Here is a 19,644-nt window from a genome sequence, read left to right on the forward strand (position 1 = left end):
CCGCCGGCGCCATTTTGAAAATGGATGTTCGAAGGGGTGGATAGTGGTTGGACTGTGTGGGGAAAGGAGGGGGGGGGGAGGTGAAAGAGGAGCACATTAGAGGGAAATAATCGTTGTTTCTCTGCCTATATTCGCTTGGTAACGTCACTTTGATTATAGTTGTTATTTCGTCTGTAACGGGTTTCCTTATAACCACGACTGGTTCATAATGGCTTAATATTATCCACTATCTGATTCAATTGCCGCCTCTCTGGGCAACTCAACATTTCTCGGGTGGGAAATATACAATGTTGATAATAAGGTGAAGGAAATTAAAAAAATTAGGAAATTCTTTGGTATAATTAGAATTTTAATAACTTTCAGCCTTGCATTCTTCTAGCCGATACACCTCAACAATTTATAATAAAATATAGTCACTTTATTACGGACTTTGTGTGATCAGTAGCCTGATTATTCTAAAATCAAAAATGTTTGTTAGGATGATGAATAATTTATCATCGTTTAATAAAATATTTTTTTATTTAACAATTTCTTCTCAGCATAATTTCAGAAAGTATGATGCAATAATTATTATAACAATAAAATTTTACTTACTGTATAATTCTTTTTATTTCAGTATAATTAGACTTTTCATGAAAATCTTAAATCCACTAAGAAATCATAATGATGATAATTAGGCGGAGGAACTTAGTAATTCAAATTTGGTTTATGCGGACATATTTCGTAATACTTTACTGATTTTTATTAAATTTTTTATTCATCCAACATATTATTCCAACACTCTAAGATTAAAATCAAACAGCATTAATTAAATTGACGGATTTTGAATGGATAAGTGATTCTGAGTGAATGGCAAACTGACTATTACAACTCCTTAGACGTATCTACTATACGATTCACTTGTTTTATTTATCAATCAATTATATTGTCTTATAATTAAAATAGCAAATTTGAATAAAAAAAATATTTAGAGCGGAAATAATGTAGACAATTAGGCGAAGGAAGATTTTTAAATATTGTAATGATTTCTTGTTTCAAAAATTCACCTCAGAAAAAAAATTTGTTCCTAATTTTTATTTTAAGTTTATTACAGTGTACTAAATATTACTACCTGGAAAAAGTTTATCCAGCAAAGCTTAGATAAACTACAGAGATAAATAAAGACTGAAGACTGAAGTATAGAGTTCAATAAGATAATGTATCTTCTTAGCTTTTCTGTATTATTCATTATTATGTCGATAATTGGGTGAAGGATTATTGAAAAGTTTGCTTAGTTTAAATTTGTTGAATGAAAATAAATCAAACACGGTTTTTAATTTTCATGTTATTAAACATCCATCAAAAAATAACTTTTGGATGTAAATTGGAAACTAAATATTCCAAAGTATTACGTTTTTAAAAAGTACTTAAAGGTTTGCACATCTTTCGCTACTAAAGTTAGTCAAAAAACTAATTTACAATATATTTACTGAAAACTAAATATATCAAATAGGTATGTAAGAATCATTTGAATAAGGCATATATTATCAAAAAATATCCTTCGCCTTTTCATCAACAATTTACTTAAAAATACATATTTAAAATATCACAATATATTGATTCATATAATATTTTAAGGCACATATTTTATATATCAGACACAGAACGCTTATGTACTCGGTGCTGGTAGCCTCCTAATAGTTTTTCGCGCCTTAGCACTTGATAGCAACGTAGTTACTTCTGGCTCTTCGTCGATAACTCCTGGTATGGTCATGGCTCCATAATTACAAAATTGGGATCCACATACTTGGCAAAAGTCGGATTTAATATCCTGACAGAAAGAGGTCGTCTCGGCACAACCCCTTTGGTAAAGGTCCTTTCCGTTATCTCCCACTAAATATATTTTCGTGTAATTTCCGGAGAATAAGTTTTTGTGTTTATTGTTTCGTACCTGTAGCGACTGCAAAACATCTGGCAGTCGGACCTTGACACTTTTCCAGTTTCGGTTTGAATTTTCTTTGACCTAGGCGACAGGCACCGTACAAATCATCTGACTGGCATGACAAGCAGTTTAAAGCAAAATCTAAAAAAAAAGATACATATAATACAATCGTTCTATGCCAAACGAATAAAGAAACAAGATTAGAACTATCGGATTATGTTTATGCCAGGTTTACTGGAAAGTCGTTCCTATTTTTTCGATAAAAAAAACTACATAAATTTGAAGGAGATGGAAAAATTTATATATTCAAAATTCAATAAACGTTTGTCCTTTGAGCAAAACTATTCATCTAACTTACGACCTACTTAACTATACGAAAATTTGGTAGTCCGATAGGGCAAGGCCTGGAGAGTAGCATTCAAGCACTTTTAAGGCTTTCTGGACCAGTTATAAAATCACTTTACCATTGTGGAGGTTTTTCGATCAATCCATGGTTCAAATCGATCATTCATTGTCGGTAGCAATCACTATTAACTATTTCATCAGGTTTTAACAGTTCATAAGACACTGTGCAACTCTGGTCCCAGTAAGCATAGAGCATTGTCTTGCAATCAAAACTATTTGGCCTTGAAATCGATCGGCCGGCTTCGCCAGGTGATAATAATGATTCTACATAAGACTTGCTAATTTGCCAAGCAAAAGAGTTATTTGGAAAATGCTGATTTCTAAAAGGTCTTCCTATAGGTTTCTACTGAGTATGAAAAATGGTTAAATTGCGAGAATGTTAGGGTAAGAAAGCTGTGTGAATATTTATGGTAATAGCTTATAATATCATTTGTTGAAACTATCGAAACTATAAGTAAATTAAAAGACAAAAGAGGGCAGATAACAATTTTACATATATTAACACGAAGAATCATTATATAAGCCAAGAGTCAAAAGCGATTCCCATTATATCACAAGTTACATCACTTATTTAGTATGTATATATTTACAAACCTATTTAACGTAATTTTAATGTTATTCTGATAATTCCTAGCTTTCAGTTTCCGTTTGGTTTTCTCTTTTGTTTGATAAGTTCCAAGACATTTAAATACTGACTGATTTCTCTTTTGTTTGTTGAAATATCTAATACTAATATTTTATTACAATCACATTTTACAATTAGAATCATGCATATGAAGATATTGTGCAAGAAACAAAACATGAATTTATAAAGTTGCATTATGGTAAAATAAGGATGTGGCTGATAATTGCTGAAATTATGTGTAGAAAGAGGACTAAATCATTTATTATTCGTAGATATATACCATCATGACAATATAAAATATTCAATATTACAAAACAGTATATTTAATATACGGCTTTATATGCAAAAATGGGTCACAAGTGGGATAGTAAATTCGTCGTATTTATGATTTAAAACACTTAAAAATAGTATAAAGCCACATTCACAACAAATGAAATGGAGATGGTTTCTGAAAATGTGGATAAATATTAATGATTGAAACAAATGTGAAAACCAATAGGCAAATATAAATTAAATAGTGGACATACATAGAAAAGTGAACAACTTAAGATATTTAAATATTTAGGTATTAATGAGAATGATACAATTTACACACATATATAAAACTGAATGAAAAATGAAATTATATCAAAATTGAACAACCTGTAAATGTTTAAAGTTTGTATTGTATTCGACCAAGAGTAAGCGTTATTTCTGGGAAACATTTACGTTATTTTCATATCGTAAAAAACCCTGTAGATGGAAAACATCAACCAAACTAGTTACCCGTAAAATAATGCACGACTACTAAACTTGTTGTTGAAAATCAAAAACCTAGTGGAAGACCGAACCACCGGTTCCAACAGACCTAAATCATCATAAGAATCGTTATAAATTGATTGAAGTTGATCCTTTTGAGTCTTTACTAAATACCAATTGTCCTTGTAGAAGTACATGCGATAAAGTAATTTTGCAGTGTATTCTTGAGACGTTACTCCAGAGTTGGAAAAGAAACGTCGAGAGAGATATATAATGAAGAACAATTTGTATTTGATGAAAGAAGACAAATCAGATAGACAGAAGAAGAAATAGCTGATGGTGTGAAACAGCAATAATTTACTAGTCGAATTCAAGAGTTAATCTGATAGTAAGAGTGTTAGTGATTAAATGAAACTTTTCTGATGTGGTATTATGGCCAAAGGCTGACAATTACCTAGACAGAATAACTTTAGACTTTAATATAGAATAACTAGAACTTGATGACCGAGGGAAATATAAAATGGGAACATTTTATGGAATCTACTAACAAGAACACAGGAGATATATATGAAATCGGTAGAATATTCGAAGAAAAATATACACATCTAGTCAAAAAGTCACAGTTAATGCGACAACATTAATAAATTACTGGGGGCTAACTGTTGTTGTGGAGGACTATATATCAAGTCTCAATTAGATTAAATGAAAAAATAACTATAATACTTTCAACTAAAAACTGCTTTAAAATCAATTACCGTATCTAATATAATCACTCTTAATTAGCAGGCGATATAATATCAAAACGAACTGATACTTTACGAACCTGTGTAACATGATTTCTATAATGTTAATGAAATTTAAATGATATTCCTCTTCACTTTTCAATATCTACATATGCAGGTATCGTAATTATTTATTGGACGACCAAGGTCAGAAGATGCGACGTAAGATTCGCGCATTATCATATTAACATTTAGATTATGCAAGAACACAAGGAGAATATGCAGTAATATTTACATAAACATATTTCTTCACAGTCATATACGACGTAAAATTCTAAACTTATTTAGAAAAAATAACGGTATGAATCCTACAATGGTACGTTCTAAATTAAAGTTATAGCATCAATATATATATATATATATATATATATATATATATATATATATATATATATATATATATATATATATATATATATATACATATTATTTATCCAAAGTTTTTTTAGTAATACATCATGGATATTTGTGACGTCGAAATATTGCAATGTTGCCGAACTCTGGGTTTTTCAGTTTGGCTTTGACATACAAAAAAATTCTAATCCAAATAAAATAACTGAACCAAATGTTACCGAATATAATTTATTTTAACATTATACTATATCTAAAAACTACTGTTAATTATACAGTAGCAATAATTTATAGGTAAGAGTTAAAACCTCTTATCACTAACGCTTTCAAGAATTTGACATTTCAAGACGTCTGACAGCTGGTCACCGTCCGGTTGTCAGATGTACGCTAAATTATTCAAAATATTAGTTATAATTATTACAGGTTATAAACCGACAAACATTATTTTAACCCTTTATTTTGATAAATTTTAATTTATTATTAATTAATTTTATTTCTGATAACTATCTATAAATCTGAGATATCGATATTGTTTGCAAAAATATAGAAAAAAAATCGATATTATTTATATATTTTAAAAATTAGGGAAAATTTTAGTAAACTTTTAAACCAATTTTAAAGATCCCTAATCAAATGCTCGATATTACTAGTTTTACTATTAAGTATACAAAGTTTTGAGTGTGAACGACATGGAATTATGACAATAAAATAAAGGAAGCCAATCTACAACATAACCTTGAAAAATCAGGAATTTGTTGTCATTATAGTTTTCTTCTTTTATTTATTTCATATTCTTCTTTATTTCTTGTATATCAGAGTAAATAGATTATAAAAATGTAAAAACAGTATATTAACAATAGACGACAGGAAGTCACGGGGCCAAAGGTGTCTAAACAAAACAAAATTGTCGCTGAGAATCTCTGTCGATTGTATATGATGTTGTAAATGAGTTTTACATTGAAAACAACCTACATGTTTGATCATATGTTGAAAAATTTATATGAAATTGCATATTTAAGTAGAAGATCCCTTTATTTCTACAATCATAATACATTTCACAATTTCTCACAGAGATCGAATCTACCAATTTGTTCTTCCTATATAGATATATTATATTAGATATTTCGTATTTTCATGAGGTAATAAAACAAAAAGAAAACGAATATCGTAACGTTAGTGCTATTCGTGTAATAGCCTTAAAATTATTACTTATCCATCTAAGACCAAACAACTTTAATATTCGCTTTTTATGACCGGGGATTTATCGCTCAGGTAAGGGCGGTTAATACCATTCGTGACTCGATATATTTAGATAACTAAAACAGACCAAACTTACTTAAATCAACGACACAAATCATAAACACAAGGAGAACCGATAGGATTTTGTTAACGGAGGCGGCCATGGCGGCGCAGAAAATTCGACTGGTTGGGAAAACAAAAGAACGGTCGACGGCGATGCGTTCGGGACAGAAATTTCGGAAAGTTACTCATCGCGCTATATATAAGTAAGGCCATCCCGATAATGACTGGTTTCTTATTTCTTCGTAAACGTTTCAAAACTGGTTGGTGCTTAGGTAAAAATGTTTTTTTCATTCCTTCGGTCCGACGAAACGACAGACGAGCTCTGAATGAATCCCGTCCTCGTTGCGAGTTCGGTCACGTTTGAATGGGATTTAAATGCAGAGGACCTTTCTTGGAATATACAAGGAAATATTTATAAGAATCTGCGTTTTTTAAATTATATTCTATTGGTGCAAATCATCAAGTTGTTGAATAAGCTGACGGGGCACAGTCGAACTAAAAAGTTCAACGCCATTTCAATGTTCCATATTTCATAGGATCATATATTTCTTCACCTACCAATCTACCCGTATTAGCTCAAGAGAGGTCAACTAGGGATGGAAATATTCCGTAAAGAATCAATTCTCGATTCCAATTTTATTTTTATATTCTTTGATTCTAAGAAAATATTAAGAATTTTTATAGTAAATAAATTTATTTTTTTAAATCGCAATCATGTGAACGAATAATTCAAGTTTATTAATTAAAGCTGGTTTATAAAGAGACTGTAATTATTTAGAAAACTTTCTGAAGCCTTCTTTTGGCATCAGGAGCGCACAGAGGAAGGTTATCAACATCAACATATACATGAGAGCAGTTGTTACAGTTATATTATTATATAATTTAATGCTTAATTTTGTACAAGTTAATTTTTCAGTAGTATTTCATTTATTTTATTTCAAATTTAATATATAATAGCCGGCATATACAATAGCCGGTATATGCATAGAAATGTAAATGTTTATTAATAGCTGCTTAATTCTATTTATTTTAATTTTAGTTTCGTTTTATTTTTTAATTATAATTATTTTAACTATTAGCTAAATATTATTAAATTTCAGAAAAATTACTAAAATCAAATGTATTGGACTTCTAGGAATTTATGTTTAATAATGAAATAAAATCAATTAAAAAAAAGCCTTTTGTGTACCGGTGTTTAGTTAATATAAACCTAAAGTAAATTCGAATAAATAATATATTAGTCGAAGGTTTTTATAGTAATATTTTTGTTTTATTAAATATATAAATTGTGATTAACAATGAAAACCAAACGTAAAATTTGGCGACGATGATACGATAGATTATATGGTTGAATTTTAGTTGTCTAATTTTTTTGCTTGCAGTTCAGTGTGAACGGCCATCAAAGGCGTATTACAGTAGCTCAGTTACTTAGCCGTAAACTATTGGAATCTGGAATCACCAAATCAGGAAACCATTCCATAGAGGGATAGAATGGAAATTTGTATAGAAACGGCGTCTTTTCGAAGTTCTTCAAGGGCAAGCTGTAGGACGAAGGTACAGGTGATAATCTATATAATATACTTAAATTAAATGAATATATTTTTTAATAATACATATTTTAATTAAAATAAAATCTACATTATTTCTTTTAAAGTATATTTTAAATGTATTAGATATTTTAAATGAAAAAGGCCTTTGGAATTATATTTATGAAAGCTGTATATTATCCTTGGATCCTATATTCTCATTAGCAAACATTGTTTGAAAATCTCAGGTGGCCTCGGATTGAATTATGCTTAACGATTTCCAAACAAAGTTACGATCACATCATCCGTGCAAAACAAACGAATAATTATTATTACAGAGCAATACACATGCAACCTTTCCTGGACCCTCTGGAGAGTCGCTAATCATATCCCGAAGCCGGGACAATTATCCAGTCCACTAGGATGTCGTCGTCGGTGCCGTTTGCCATCCGGGGAATTAGGAGAGCTCGTCGCTTGCCTCCCCCGGGTCTATCCTCCCTGCGAACGAACCACCGCCCCCGCCACCTCTTCGTAGTTTCGTCTCTGCAACGGCTAAGCCGTTGATCCCTTCCAATTTGCCGGACTTTGCTGTCGTATTAACGGCCACGATCTTACTCCAGTCGCCCCTCCCGGCGGCTCGTTCCCGTCCAGGGTCCCCCTCCCAACCCGGTCGGACGTCGTTCACCTTATACTCTGTAATCCAGACCGGATGTCGGTTTCTCTAATTTCAGTAATGAATTAGTCCCGACGCAACATCCGGTTTGTTTAAGTTTAATTTGGGGGGAATCGTCCGAGTCCCCTCGATTGAGATGGAATTGCATTGGAGAGGGAAGAGGGTTTGGGCAGTTTGATTGCACGATTTAGGTCAGTTAAATATCTAAAACTGAGCCAAAAATTGAGCTTTTATTGTGAAATAACAATAAATATTTGAATTATTTATAATATATGAAATAAAATATTTTATTCCAAACATTGTCAGCCTTCTATTCAACTCTTTCTTCTAATTATCTTATAATTAATCGTTATCATCTTATAATATCACTTGATTATGCTATGATTATTATGCTAAGAATGTTTTTTCTTCGATCATAAAATCAACGCATCTGTAGTCAATACTGATTCTATAGAAGAGTGAACTAACTTTATCTGAATTTATGAATAATCACAAACTGTTATCAAATTAAATTTATTTTAATATTATAGTGCATCTAATGCACATATTATCTAAGAAGTTAATAATATAATTAATTATACAACTAAAGCAGTTTAGGTTAGGGTTGTGTTGTATTTTATTTATATTGAACTCTTCCATACCACCTATGAGTCTAGGAACGTTTATTATGTAGTGGTATCCCCTGGAAGCCTAATCCACCTAATTAACAATTGTAGATCCAAGTATTTTACTTTCATTAGAGAGCATATTTACGCTTGGTTCTTGTATCATTCGGTATAATGTTCCCTTGAAAAGTCATTTTGATATCACTGTATTTCTCCTTAGTTTATTCGACTACTACCTATATACATATCTCTTAATAAAACTAGATTTAATCAGTTCATTCTCCCTAATGCATTTGCCACATCTGGAAAAGAGTTAACATTCTTTCTAAGTTAACATATATTCTGAACAATTATACACCTAATTATCTTTGCACATAAATTTTTCACACTCTACAATAAGGTTTCCTGCATATTGAAATAATAAGTCTTCCTTGATTTTAGAGGCAATGTCTGGAAGTTCCATTAGATCTCTTCGTGGGTTATCTTTAGACCATTTAAATCCTGTACTTAACAATCTAAGGATTCTCTATATTGCTCAAAGAGCTGTATGTCTCTAAACTTTCTATGGATACTATATAGATTAACAGTTTCCTCTGAAATAATTGTATTAAATTATGTTTATATTGCACTATTTTAGCATCAATAACTTTAACACTTTCCTTAAAAATTATATTCTTTGATCGCAATCGTATCGAAATCATGCCAAAAGCCCTGGGAGCCAAACCTGGTGAATACGGTGGATGTGGGAGCAATTCGAAAGTTAGTTCATGTAGTTTTGCCATTGTTTTGATTGACTTGTGATATGGTGCGTTGTCTTGAATGAAACAAAAGTTTTTTCTTTGCCATATGCGGTTTCTTTGCAATTTAGGCTTTCGAACGCTCCAATAACGTTACATAATATTCACTGTTGATGGTATTTCTCTTCTCAAGATAGTTGATGAATATTACACTTTGGACGAGGTTCACCAGCTGCACTCAGATCAATCATTGTGATTTCGGAGTGAACTGATGGATCCATGTTTCATCCATTGTCATATGTCGACGCAAAAATTCTGGTTTAATTCGTTTAGCTATACACAGCTCAGAATGATCAACGCGTTTTTATTTTTGGTCCACTTTGAACAGAGCTTTCTCATAGTCTAATGCCCATATAATATAAATCCAACATGCTGGTTTGATATATTTACGAGGTTAGCTAACTCACACAACTTTCGATTATTTTGATGTTTTCTGGTATTATCACCTCATTCGGACGTCGACTGTGTTCTGTATCATCGATGCCTCTACAACCACGTTTGAAGGTCAGCAAACTAACGTTTTATTGTTGTTTCTGATTGAGCGCGTTCCTTATAACACTTTTAAAGTCATTACTAAAAGTAAAGTGACTCTTAGCACAATAACTCATAAATTTTAACGCCTTTCTTTTGAAGGTGGGTACTAACTGAAGGAGCGATAAATGCAATAAAGCTTGTGTCACCTATGTGCTAGGCGCGGGACTTTTCAGTCCCTGTGTTACATACATTTTTAAATATTTTATCACTTGTACTAGTAGGTGTAGTTCGATCAATAATGATATAATCGAATCATATCTATTATACGAAAAGTATTATACAAGATTATTAAGTAAAAAAACTTGGGCTGAAAATACAATGCCCAATAAAATATAGAAAGTCTACTTTCTAAATGAATTTTTATTACCAACTATCTGCACTGGACGTGAACTAGAGTTTTGGATGATTATTTTTGAATTTTGACAGCTAACAGTGGTACCAAAATCGAAAAACGAATTGAAGAATATTTAATAAGATTACAAAAATAGAGAGTCAAAGGTAAATTTGGTTTCAGTTGTTACAAATAGGATAAACCAATTAAATGACTTAAATTTTGTAGTGGTAGTAAATTAATACGTCAAATTTGTAATAAGATATTCTTAGTAGCAAGAGAAAGAAACAGGCATATGTATTTTACCATGAGCTTGCTGCACAATTAAGCCTATGACAAAAGGGATCATCTGCGTCCTCAACTTAATGATTTCGGTATGCATACATACTGAATTTTGGCAGCATCTTTCTCGGATCCATAATACAGATGTATACAGATTTATATATATACTAGCTGACCCGACAGACTTCGTCCTGTCAAAAAGATTTGTAATGTGGCAGTTTTTGTGCCTACGTATTTTAAAAAATTCTCCTGAACAGAACCATCACCCTGGTGATAGGGCGTTGTGAATAAAAAATAATTAAATAAAACATATATAAGGATTGAAAAGTAAGTAATCGCTTTATTGTTAATCATGTGAATCATAATTATTATTATTATTATCATTATATTGCTTTGTGGTATACGATGTTTTTTGTTTGATTACCTGGCGCATAGATAAACAAATCTGATGGTTTTCCAACACGGGAACAGGCAACATACAATTGACCATGTGAGAAACATGGGTTTTCTAGATTAATACCACAAACACTTAATGATTGCCCCTGGGACTTGTTTATAGTCATAGCAAAAGCAAGCCGTCAACATGTCTATAGGAAATTTGCCATTACCAATGTCAATGAGTTGTTTAGAGAATATGTTTCCAGATTGGTCATTTTGCAACTCGACACGCATATTCTTGCTTAAATGAAGTACTTTAACATGTTTCCACAAATTGGAGGACTTTAGACATGCATTGAGTTCATCAGCTGGCGTTGATCGTGGAATCACTGGCAATGTTTGACGAAAATCTCCTGCTAATAAAATCATTGCACCACCAAATCGGTTATTATTGCTACGTAGATCTTTTAAGGTTCTGTCTAAAGCCTCCAAAGATTTTTTATGTGCCATCGTGCATTCATCCCAAACAATCAATTTACATTGCTGCAAAACCTTTGCCATTGCAGAGTTCTTCGAAACGTTGCAGGTTGGAGTTTCATTGCTTTGCATATTTAATGGCAATTTTAGTGCTGAATGGGCTGTTCGACCACCTTCAAGCAAAGTTGCTGCGATTCCCGACGAAGCGAGTGCAAGTGCAATTTTATTTTGTGAGCGAATTGTTGCTAATATTAATGAAATAAAAAAAGTTTTTCCTGTACCACCAGGTGCATCTAAGAAATAAATCCCTCCAGTTTCATCATTTGTTACTTTCATAAGAGTTTCAAATACATACTTCTGTTGTTCATTTAACAGTGGAAGATTTGTTTGAATTTATTCTTTCAAAGCGTTGAGATCATACAGTCTTTCTCGATGCAACTCTTGGTTAAAAGCGTCATGCATTGGACGATTGGGCGCGGTCAGGCCTAATTGAATTAATAGTTTGTTTGACATTATCAAGCACATGTCCTCAATTGAAATCAATGCTTCATTGTAAATTTCTTCACTGATTTGTATATTTGGATTTCCCATTCTATTCCGTATTTGATACAAAATATCATCACACATATAATCTTTGTACTTCATCCACAAATCAATTGGGTTTGATGGGAAGCATGTAGATATGATTATAGAAAACAATGTTCGTATTTGATGAGTGTGTGATGATATTACAGCATCATTGAGAGTTTGATCCCAATGAGCGTCATTTTCAAGCAATTGCAAACGTTGACAGGCTTCTCTGTAGGATCCACACAATTCACCATCAACAGTTCGTAACTGTTGGAATGATGTTGGGCCACGTATATTGACTAATAGCAGTCGTAAATAAAAACATTCATCATTGCTTGGATGTACTGAATAAATCCGGCCAATCGCATCGGTGGAATATACATCTGTATATCCTGGAACTGGTTTTCCTTGTTTCCGTCGTATAAATCTCCTTGAGGATTGATTCCAGGTATAATATTTTGGCATTTCAGAATATAGCAATGTTTGTGCGAAATCATCGTTTTGGCATGTCTCAAAAAAACTGGTTAATGTAGTAGATGGTGGCTGAGCAGCTCTTTGTACTGCGTTCTGTGCTGTAAAATACACTCTTTGTCCATTTTCTAAATGCACAGCTAAGTGAACAACAGAAGGGTGTCTCTCATGAATAGGAAAAGAAAATATTCGCCAAACTGCTTCATTACTACTGACATAGCGGCCCATTTGGTATTGGGTAACTTCATCATTAGAATTCTCTGCACCAATTCCAATCACAGCCATATCACTCCCTTTGGTTACATATTTGCAAATGTATTTAATCGATTTCACTGAATGGCAAGATTCAACGTTGATGTGTGCTTTGAATGTCTTTGATAAAATGGGTGAATATGGAACAATCCAACGATTATCTATTTCAATATCTTGTTAATTTAATTTGACAATTGTTGATTTTCCATTGTCTGCTGTCGATCTGCGACGATACAATGGATAACCGTCATTACCAGTAATTGTTTCCGATATTAATGTCCGTGGATATCGTTTTGAACATTTACCATCCATCATACACGGTGAATTTTGATTAAGAGTTCCACAGGGACCATGTATCATGTTTTTGATAACTACCTCATGCAATCCAGGATCTACTTGTACATTAGGGATTTCAGCTGATATCACTGCATCAACTTCATTTGGCCTTATCTTTTCAACCAACCAAATCAAAATGTGTGCATGTGGCAATCCTCGTTTCTGCCACTCCACAGAATACATCCAGCAGCGTGTCTCACCAAACACATTATGTTTTACGATGAAATTCATTAAAGATTTCAACTTTTGTCTAAAGACTCTGGCTGTAATATCATGACGATCAATGGGTGATTGCCCAGGGAATAACTCCTGCTTAATTTCTATCCATTGCGGATTGCATGTAAATGTGATGAACAAATCTGCTGTACCATAATGACGAACATACGACATGGCATCTTGAGCATATTCGTGCATATGCCGAGGGCTTCCGATGTATGTTGCTGGAAGAATAGTCATCCGACCGACATTCTGTGCATTTCCATCAGTATTAATCGCATCTCGAAGGTGAATATACTCTTCAGATCGGAGTTTGGTTTGATTCAACCTGATGAATGTTAATCTCTCCGTTTCAATTTTAACATAAATGTCAACAACATATTTGTGATATAATCGCCGACATTTCAATATGTGATTATCTTCATTTTCCCGAATCATTAGGCGGTATGAATAGTTCATTGAACTGACTTTTTTGTTGGTTTCAGAACCTGTAAATAGATTTTGTTTTAATAACATTCAAATATAAAATTAAAATACGTAATATAGTGACTGAGATATTATCGCCATAGCTAAACTAATATTTTAGTTACCTGTAATGGGATTTATCATTTTTATTGAGAAATCGTAGCCATCTTCACCTTGCCAAAATATAATGGGATATTGCAGTGCATCATATGAGCGGTGTGTTTCCTTTATACGTTGTAATTGATCATTCCGACGATGTAAAACAATATCACGGGATTCCAAGTTTTCTCCAACTACAACGACAGCAACTTCATCAATAGTTGGTGCATTAAAACGTCTTGTATGTTGACCTGCAGGTGTTTTATCAGCTCTGATTACAATTTTGTGATTATCGGATGGCATCAGATCCAGGGCAGTTTTAAACAATATAATCAATTGATTGTGTTGATGAAATAAAGTTTGTAATTGTTCTACAATAGACCTTTTTACTAAATTGTTATGTGCACAACGCAGATCAATTTCTTGTGGTGAATTGCCCATAAAATAAATTTGCAGGAATTTGTTGTCGCTATCTGACACTGGTAACAGTGAACCTGCTCTGTGATATATTTGCCCTTGTATATGTAAATAAAAAAAATATTATGGTGTGGTATAAATTAATGGATTGTCAATGATCAAACTTAAATAATATTTGATCTTAAAAAGTATATATTTAGTTTTAACTAATATCTATCAAATATAAAATATAATAAAAGTGTCACTGAAACTGAATCACCATATAATATGATGACTAAGTGATATATTTCGTAATGATTAAGAAATTGAAGATTAGTAACACATCTTAACTTTGGTGACAGAAAATTTTGTTCGCTAAAATAATTATGAGTAACTGCTATAATACATACCTTGAAAGTTGGCATAAAATTTTCCCGAACTGCATTTGTTGCCCCAAATGAAGTCATTTGAAAGCAATTGTTATATTGTTGAATATGTGTCAAAAAGTGTATAGAATCTGTTCCTATTCCTGAAACCAATGAGTACAATGGTTCTGGTGGTGGATCCAATTGTATCAATTTCACTTTACCATTTGCGCAACACAATCCATTGGCTTCGTTTTTGTATTTTAATGCCTTACAGTGTGAGCAAACCAAGTTCATAGAACCAATAACAACACATTGGTAGTTACTGTAGTCAATTGACACATCGTAACTGAAAGCAGCTGGATTCAAACTTGCGCGATTATTAGTTGAATGTCGCGCTCGCGCTTCACGCGTTTGTGATATCCGAATTCTTTCACGTTCATTTCCGTCGTCACGTTCTTATGCAGTACGATTAGATCGGTAATTAGCTTGGTTTATAGCATTTCTGGTTCTTCTACCTAAATTGCTTCGTCTTATAGGAGGCATATCAAATATAAATTATTTTTTCACTAATCACGAACTAAACAAACACTAACTAACTAAACACTCTGCACAAAACACGATATACGAATTTGTTTCGTGTATCACTTGACAATTCATCTGTCATCTGTCAAAAGTCATCTGTAACAGACAACTTTTTTTTTTAAATTTGATATGACTTGAACTCAAATCCTTTTAAGCCGTACGAATTGTTTTATTTATTTAAAATTTGAATTAAATTTTAAACAAATAAAAAATTTTAAATAAATAAAACAATTCGTACGGATTAAAAGGATTTGAGTTCAAGTCATATCAAATTTAAAAAAAAAAAGTTGTCTGTTACAGATGACTTTTGACAGATGACAGATGAATTGTCAACTGATACACGAAACAAATTCAAACAAAAAGGGCTATTTTTAGGGTTTTTCCAGCAATAATTCTAATTTTTCTCGCCGTAAAAACCATCCCTGAACTTCAACGAACATTTTAAAAAAAGATTTGGCCAAATTGGTCCAGGCGTTGTTGAGTTATGCGCTTAGGAACATATTTTGCGATTCATTTTTATATATAAGATATATATATATTTTATATATATATATATATTTTATATTTATATATATATATATTTTATATTTATATTTATATATATATATATATATATATATATATATATATATATATTTTTTTTTTTTTTGTTAAGAATGCTATAAGACTCAATATTGAACCAAGTACAAGTAACCAATACGAATCTCTTTCATCATTGAATTTTGACAAGGTAATAGAGAATTATATACTTAAGTAACATTAATTAAGCATCCAGTTTATAGGCACTGCACAAGTACAGGGAAAGATTGCATACCACTAATCCTGGAAAGGTAGTTATGGACAAAAGAAATCTGTTCTTTTTTCTAAATATGGAGAAGAATAGATGACAAGACTATACCAAAAAAATTAAAGAGTTCACTTATCATCTCTTCGAATTTTTGTTTCCCCAATGAAAGAAGGAAACAAGGGGCCTATGCGATTAAGCGCAGCGCACGAGTGTGACGTGAGAATCAAAGAATGCCTTTTTGTCTTTAATATTGCAAAAAAAACCCACCCACCAATTGAGTAATGTTTACTCAATAATAATAACGAATATATTAGTAATAACGATAATATATATAATAATAACGAATATATTAAATATATTAATTAACCTTGCCTTTATTTGGAAAAATGTTCTATTTCAACGTTCATTAGTAAATAGTGCGGAAAAGTATAAAGGAATATATCCACAGGGAAGTTGTAATAAAATTTTATTTATATATAATACATTTGTAATATCCAAATATGTGGTAGTTTTGTAAATGTTTATGGCATAGTTAAGGTTCCTTGTTTTATATCTTTTAATTTATAATTAAAAAATAGGTTAATATAAAACTTATGAACATTACCATTTAATTTAAAAAATAATATAGAAGATATGTTACGTCTTGAAGACTAATTCTATGCCGATATCAGAAGTTTGATTATAACTAAGACACAGAGTCACCCACGACGTCCCAAGCAACACTGAGAATATTCAGATATTTCAACCGAGGGGACGCACGCGCCAGCACAGTTATATTCAGTCTACCGGACCACGATGAGTTTTAATGTATCTTCAAATAAAGTGTTTTAATATTGTAAATTTTGCTGTGAAAAAATCTTCAAATAGATTCCGTGTGTTATCTCTGTCACCAAGTGAAACGAATCTCAAACGAATCGGACAAACAGGGCACGACGCACACACGACGGAATTCGAAGCGTCGGATAGCGTTTTAAATGTAACATCTGGGCAGCAGGAAAACATAAGTGACCGACGGGTAAAACAACGCTTAAACGTAGATATCCTAATCTTCAAAGAATATCACTTAGGGTCAGTACAAATTTGAAATGATTCAATTAGAAATAAAATAGTGATGGAGATTTTTTAATTTCATATTTAGCCGGTAAATTCCGTTGTATTAAATGAGTCTGATTTTATTAGTTTGGTATTCAAATGTCCAGTATGTAAAACCTACATTGTTATCTAAGTTATTGTTTGATTTATTGTTTTTTACGGCATTATGTGTAAGTTTCAATATACGTGTAATTATTTAAAACAATTACAATAGTTACAATGGCAATTATTATTTGATTTTATTATATTTATTAACACAAAATATATTTTTAGAGTAACATTAATAAAGCGAAGGAGCTAAAGCCCTGAAACTAATTTAAACCTATTCAGTTCTTATTATACACAAAGTAAGCTTTACTTCAATTCTTTTTGTATTTATTTATTTAAACTAATAATAAAATTATCATTTAACTTTAATATGATTTTAACCCACTAATAAACATCTACAACTTCTATTGTTTCCACTGCATCATTTAGTTTTCCAGCATTTGCAAGGTAAGAAGGTTTTTTTATTTGAGATGTCTAATGACATTATCCGTATTTAGAAGTCTGGACACACCGTGTTGACGTGTTTCTGGAATCTTCTTTGATGAGAATCTGCAAAGTGACCTAGTATCCTTAATCATATAAATTTCTAGATCGCCATGGAAGTCACAAACGTGTACATACCAAAGCGTATTCAGAATACACTTCGGAACCTTGTTTTGGAACCTTTGAATTACTTGGACATTGGAGTCATTAACGCACCCCCACAGCTGAAATTCATAGCTCCATAATGGCCTCAGTATCTGCTGATTATAATAAGCTTGTTATATGTTGATAGCTGGGAGCCAAAGCGAGAGCTTTCGGCCAAAGAACCAATACATTTTCCTTGAATTATACTTGATGTTGAGTTCATCGCGTTTTTTTTATTTTAATATAGTCCTTCCATCTGAGCTTGGTCTCCAGGGTCCCACCAAGGTAATTTGCGGTATAGATATATGGCAACTATTTAAATTCATTATAAAAATAGTGTTTTAGATATTCCGTAAATTATTAAGTTTTATTAAATAATACAATATATCAATCCTATAGCTGAATATATAATGTTGCTTCTACTATCTATTCGTCAACGAATAACTGAGTACTTTTAATATAGAGCTTTTAAGAATGAGCACAATTCATTAACAAGCTTTTAATAATCAACTGATTCTTCGTTATAGATAAATAAAGAAATCGTGAATGTTTTTTTTTTAAGAAAAATAGTTGCAAGTGGGGTAATTCTTTTGAAAGTAGTTATTTGGCGTTAAAGTCTATGAATAAAGACGTCTATGAATAAAGAAATGTAGAGGTCAGTAGGAACAGCAAAATTTAATTAGCTTACTGGCGGAAAATATATGGAAAAGATAATAGAGAAATCATTGAACACGGTACAGGATATATTTTTGAAATGGCGTCCACTGTCAACGAGAAGTGCCTATAGAAGCTACAGATTTTTTCTTCTCTCATCTAGTTTATGTGCAATTTCAGACTTTAAAAAGCTGGCACACAATTTTTGCCAAGTTCGCTAAAAATTAAACAAAAAACCTTATAATTTAATATTTATTAATATAGTTTAGAGTTTCCTTTTTACTAACTAGAGTTTCTCTGGACTGGTCCAGAAATTGCTTAATGTAGGCTCCGAACCACGGTCCTCAGCATTAAGCCTACCGATTGACGAGTGACCAACTTGAAGGTCGTCCCAGAAGACATCCGATTCTACGCAGCCTGGTTACTGGTATGCCTGAGATATTCTTTGTCGGATTTTGCACTGCTGCCTTTTGGACATTAAACATTATAAACAATCACAAACATACATTTACGACCATGTCCCAGCAGGATTCGAAGTGACGACTACCGCAACAACAGGGGGACCATCTGAGCCAACAAAGCCGGCAAATTATTTAAAATATTCTGTTCATCGTATCATCATCATTCTTAAATAATACCAATTGTTTTAAGAACCTTCAGATTCCAAATATCGCAAAAAACTTAGCTAGGAAATACATTTGCAGATAATTCTAACACATGAATTAAAATTGAGATTAATTATATTCAAAAATAAAATCATATTTTGAATTATTTCGCCAACTTACTGAAAACTGACTAACTGATAAACTTATTGAAATAGATATTATTTAAAATTAATTTAGTGTTCTTGATTGTAAGGCATTCTTATAAGATATACCATAACACACTAAATTATCTAGAATTTTTGATTTTTTTTAACCTATAGTTATTTCCCTTCAAGATTAGATCTTCAAG

General features: G+C 31.9%; 2 protein-coding genes across 2 annotated transcripts; both read right to left on the reverse strand.

The window, feature by feature from the left end:
• Positions 1-1,539: 1,539 nt before the first annotated feature.
• On the reverse strand, positions 1,540-6,315 carry LOC143201173 (uncharacterized). Its single transcript, XM_076412074.1, has 3 exons — positions 6,159-6,315; positions 1,931-2,062; positions 1,540-1,872 (listed from the first exon to the last, which is right to left on the reverse strand). The coding sequence occupies exons 1-3, from the start codon at positions 6,223-6,225 to the stop codon at positions 1,649-1,651; spliced, it is 423 nt and encodes a 140-aa protein (XP_076268189.1). The 5' UTR covers positions 6,226-6,315; the 3' UTR covers positions 1,540-1,648.
• A 6,869-nt stretch (positions 6,316-13,184) lies between these two features.
• On the reverse strand, positions 13,185-14,717 carry LOC143201163 (uncharacterized). Its single transcript, XM_076412064.1, has 2 exons — positions 14,163-14,717; positions 13,185-14,060 (listed from the first exon to the last, which is right to left on the reverse strand). Exons 1-2 carry the CDS (start codon positions 14,575-14,577, stop codon positions 13,198-13,200), a joined length of 1,278 nt encoding a protein of 425 aa, XP_076268179.1. The 5' UTR covers positions 14,578-14,717; the 3' UTR covers positions 13,185-13,197.
• Positions 14,718-19,644: the final 4,927 nt, after the last annotated feature.

Source organism: Rhynchophorus ferrugineus, unplaced genomic scaffold (genome assembly GCF_030347505.1).
Source record: "Rhynchophorus ferrugineus isolate W39M unplaced genomic scaffold, kcgeb_rfMv2 rfM1, whole genome shotgun sequence".
Taxonomy (NCBI): Eukaryota; Metazoa; Arthropoda; class Insecta; order Coleoptera; family Curculionidae; genus Rhynchophorus; species Rhynchophorus ferrugineus.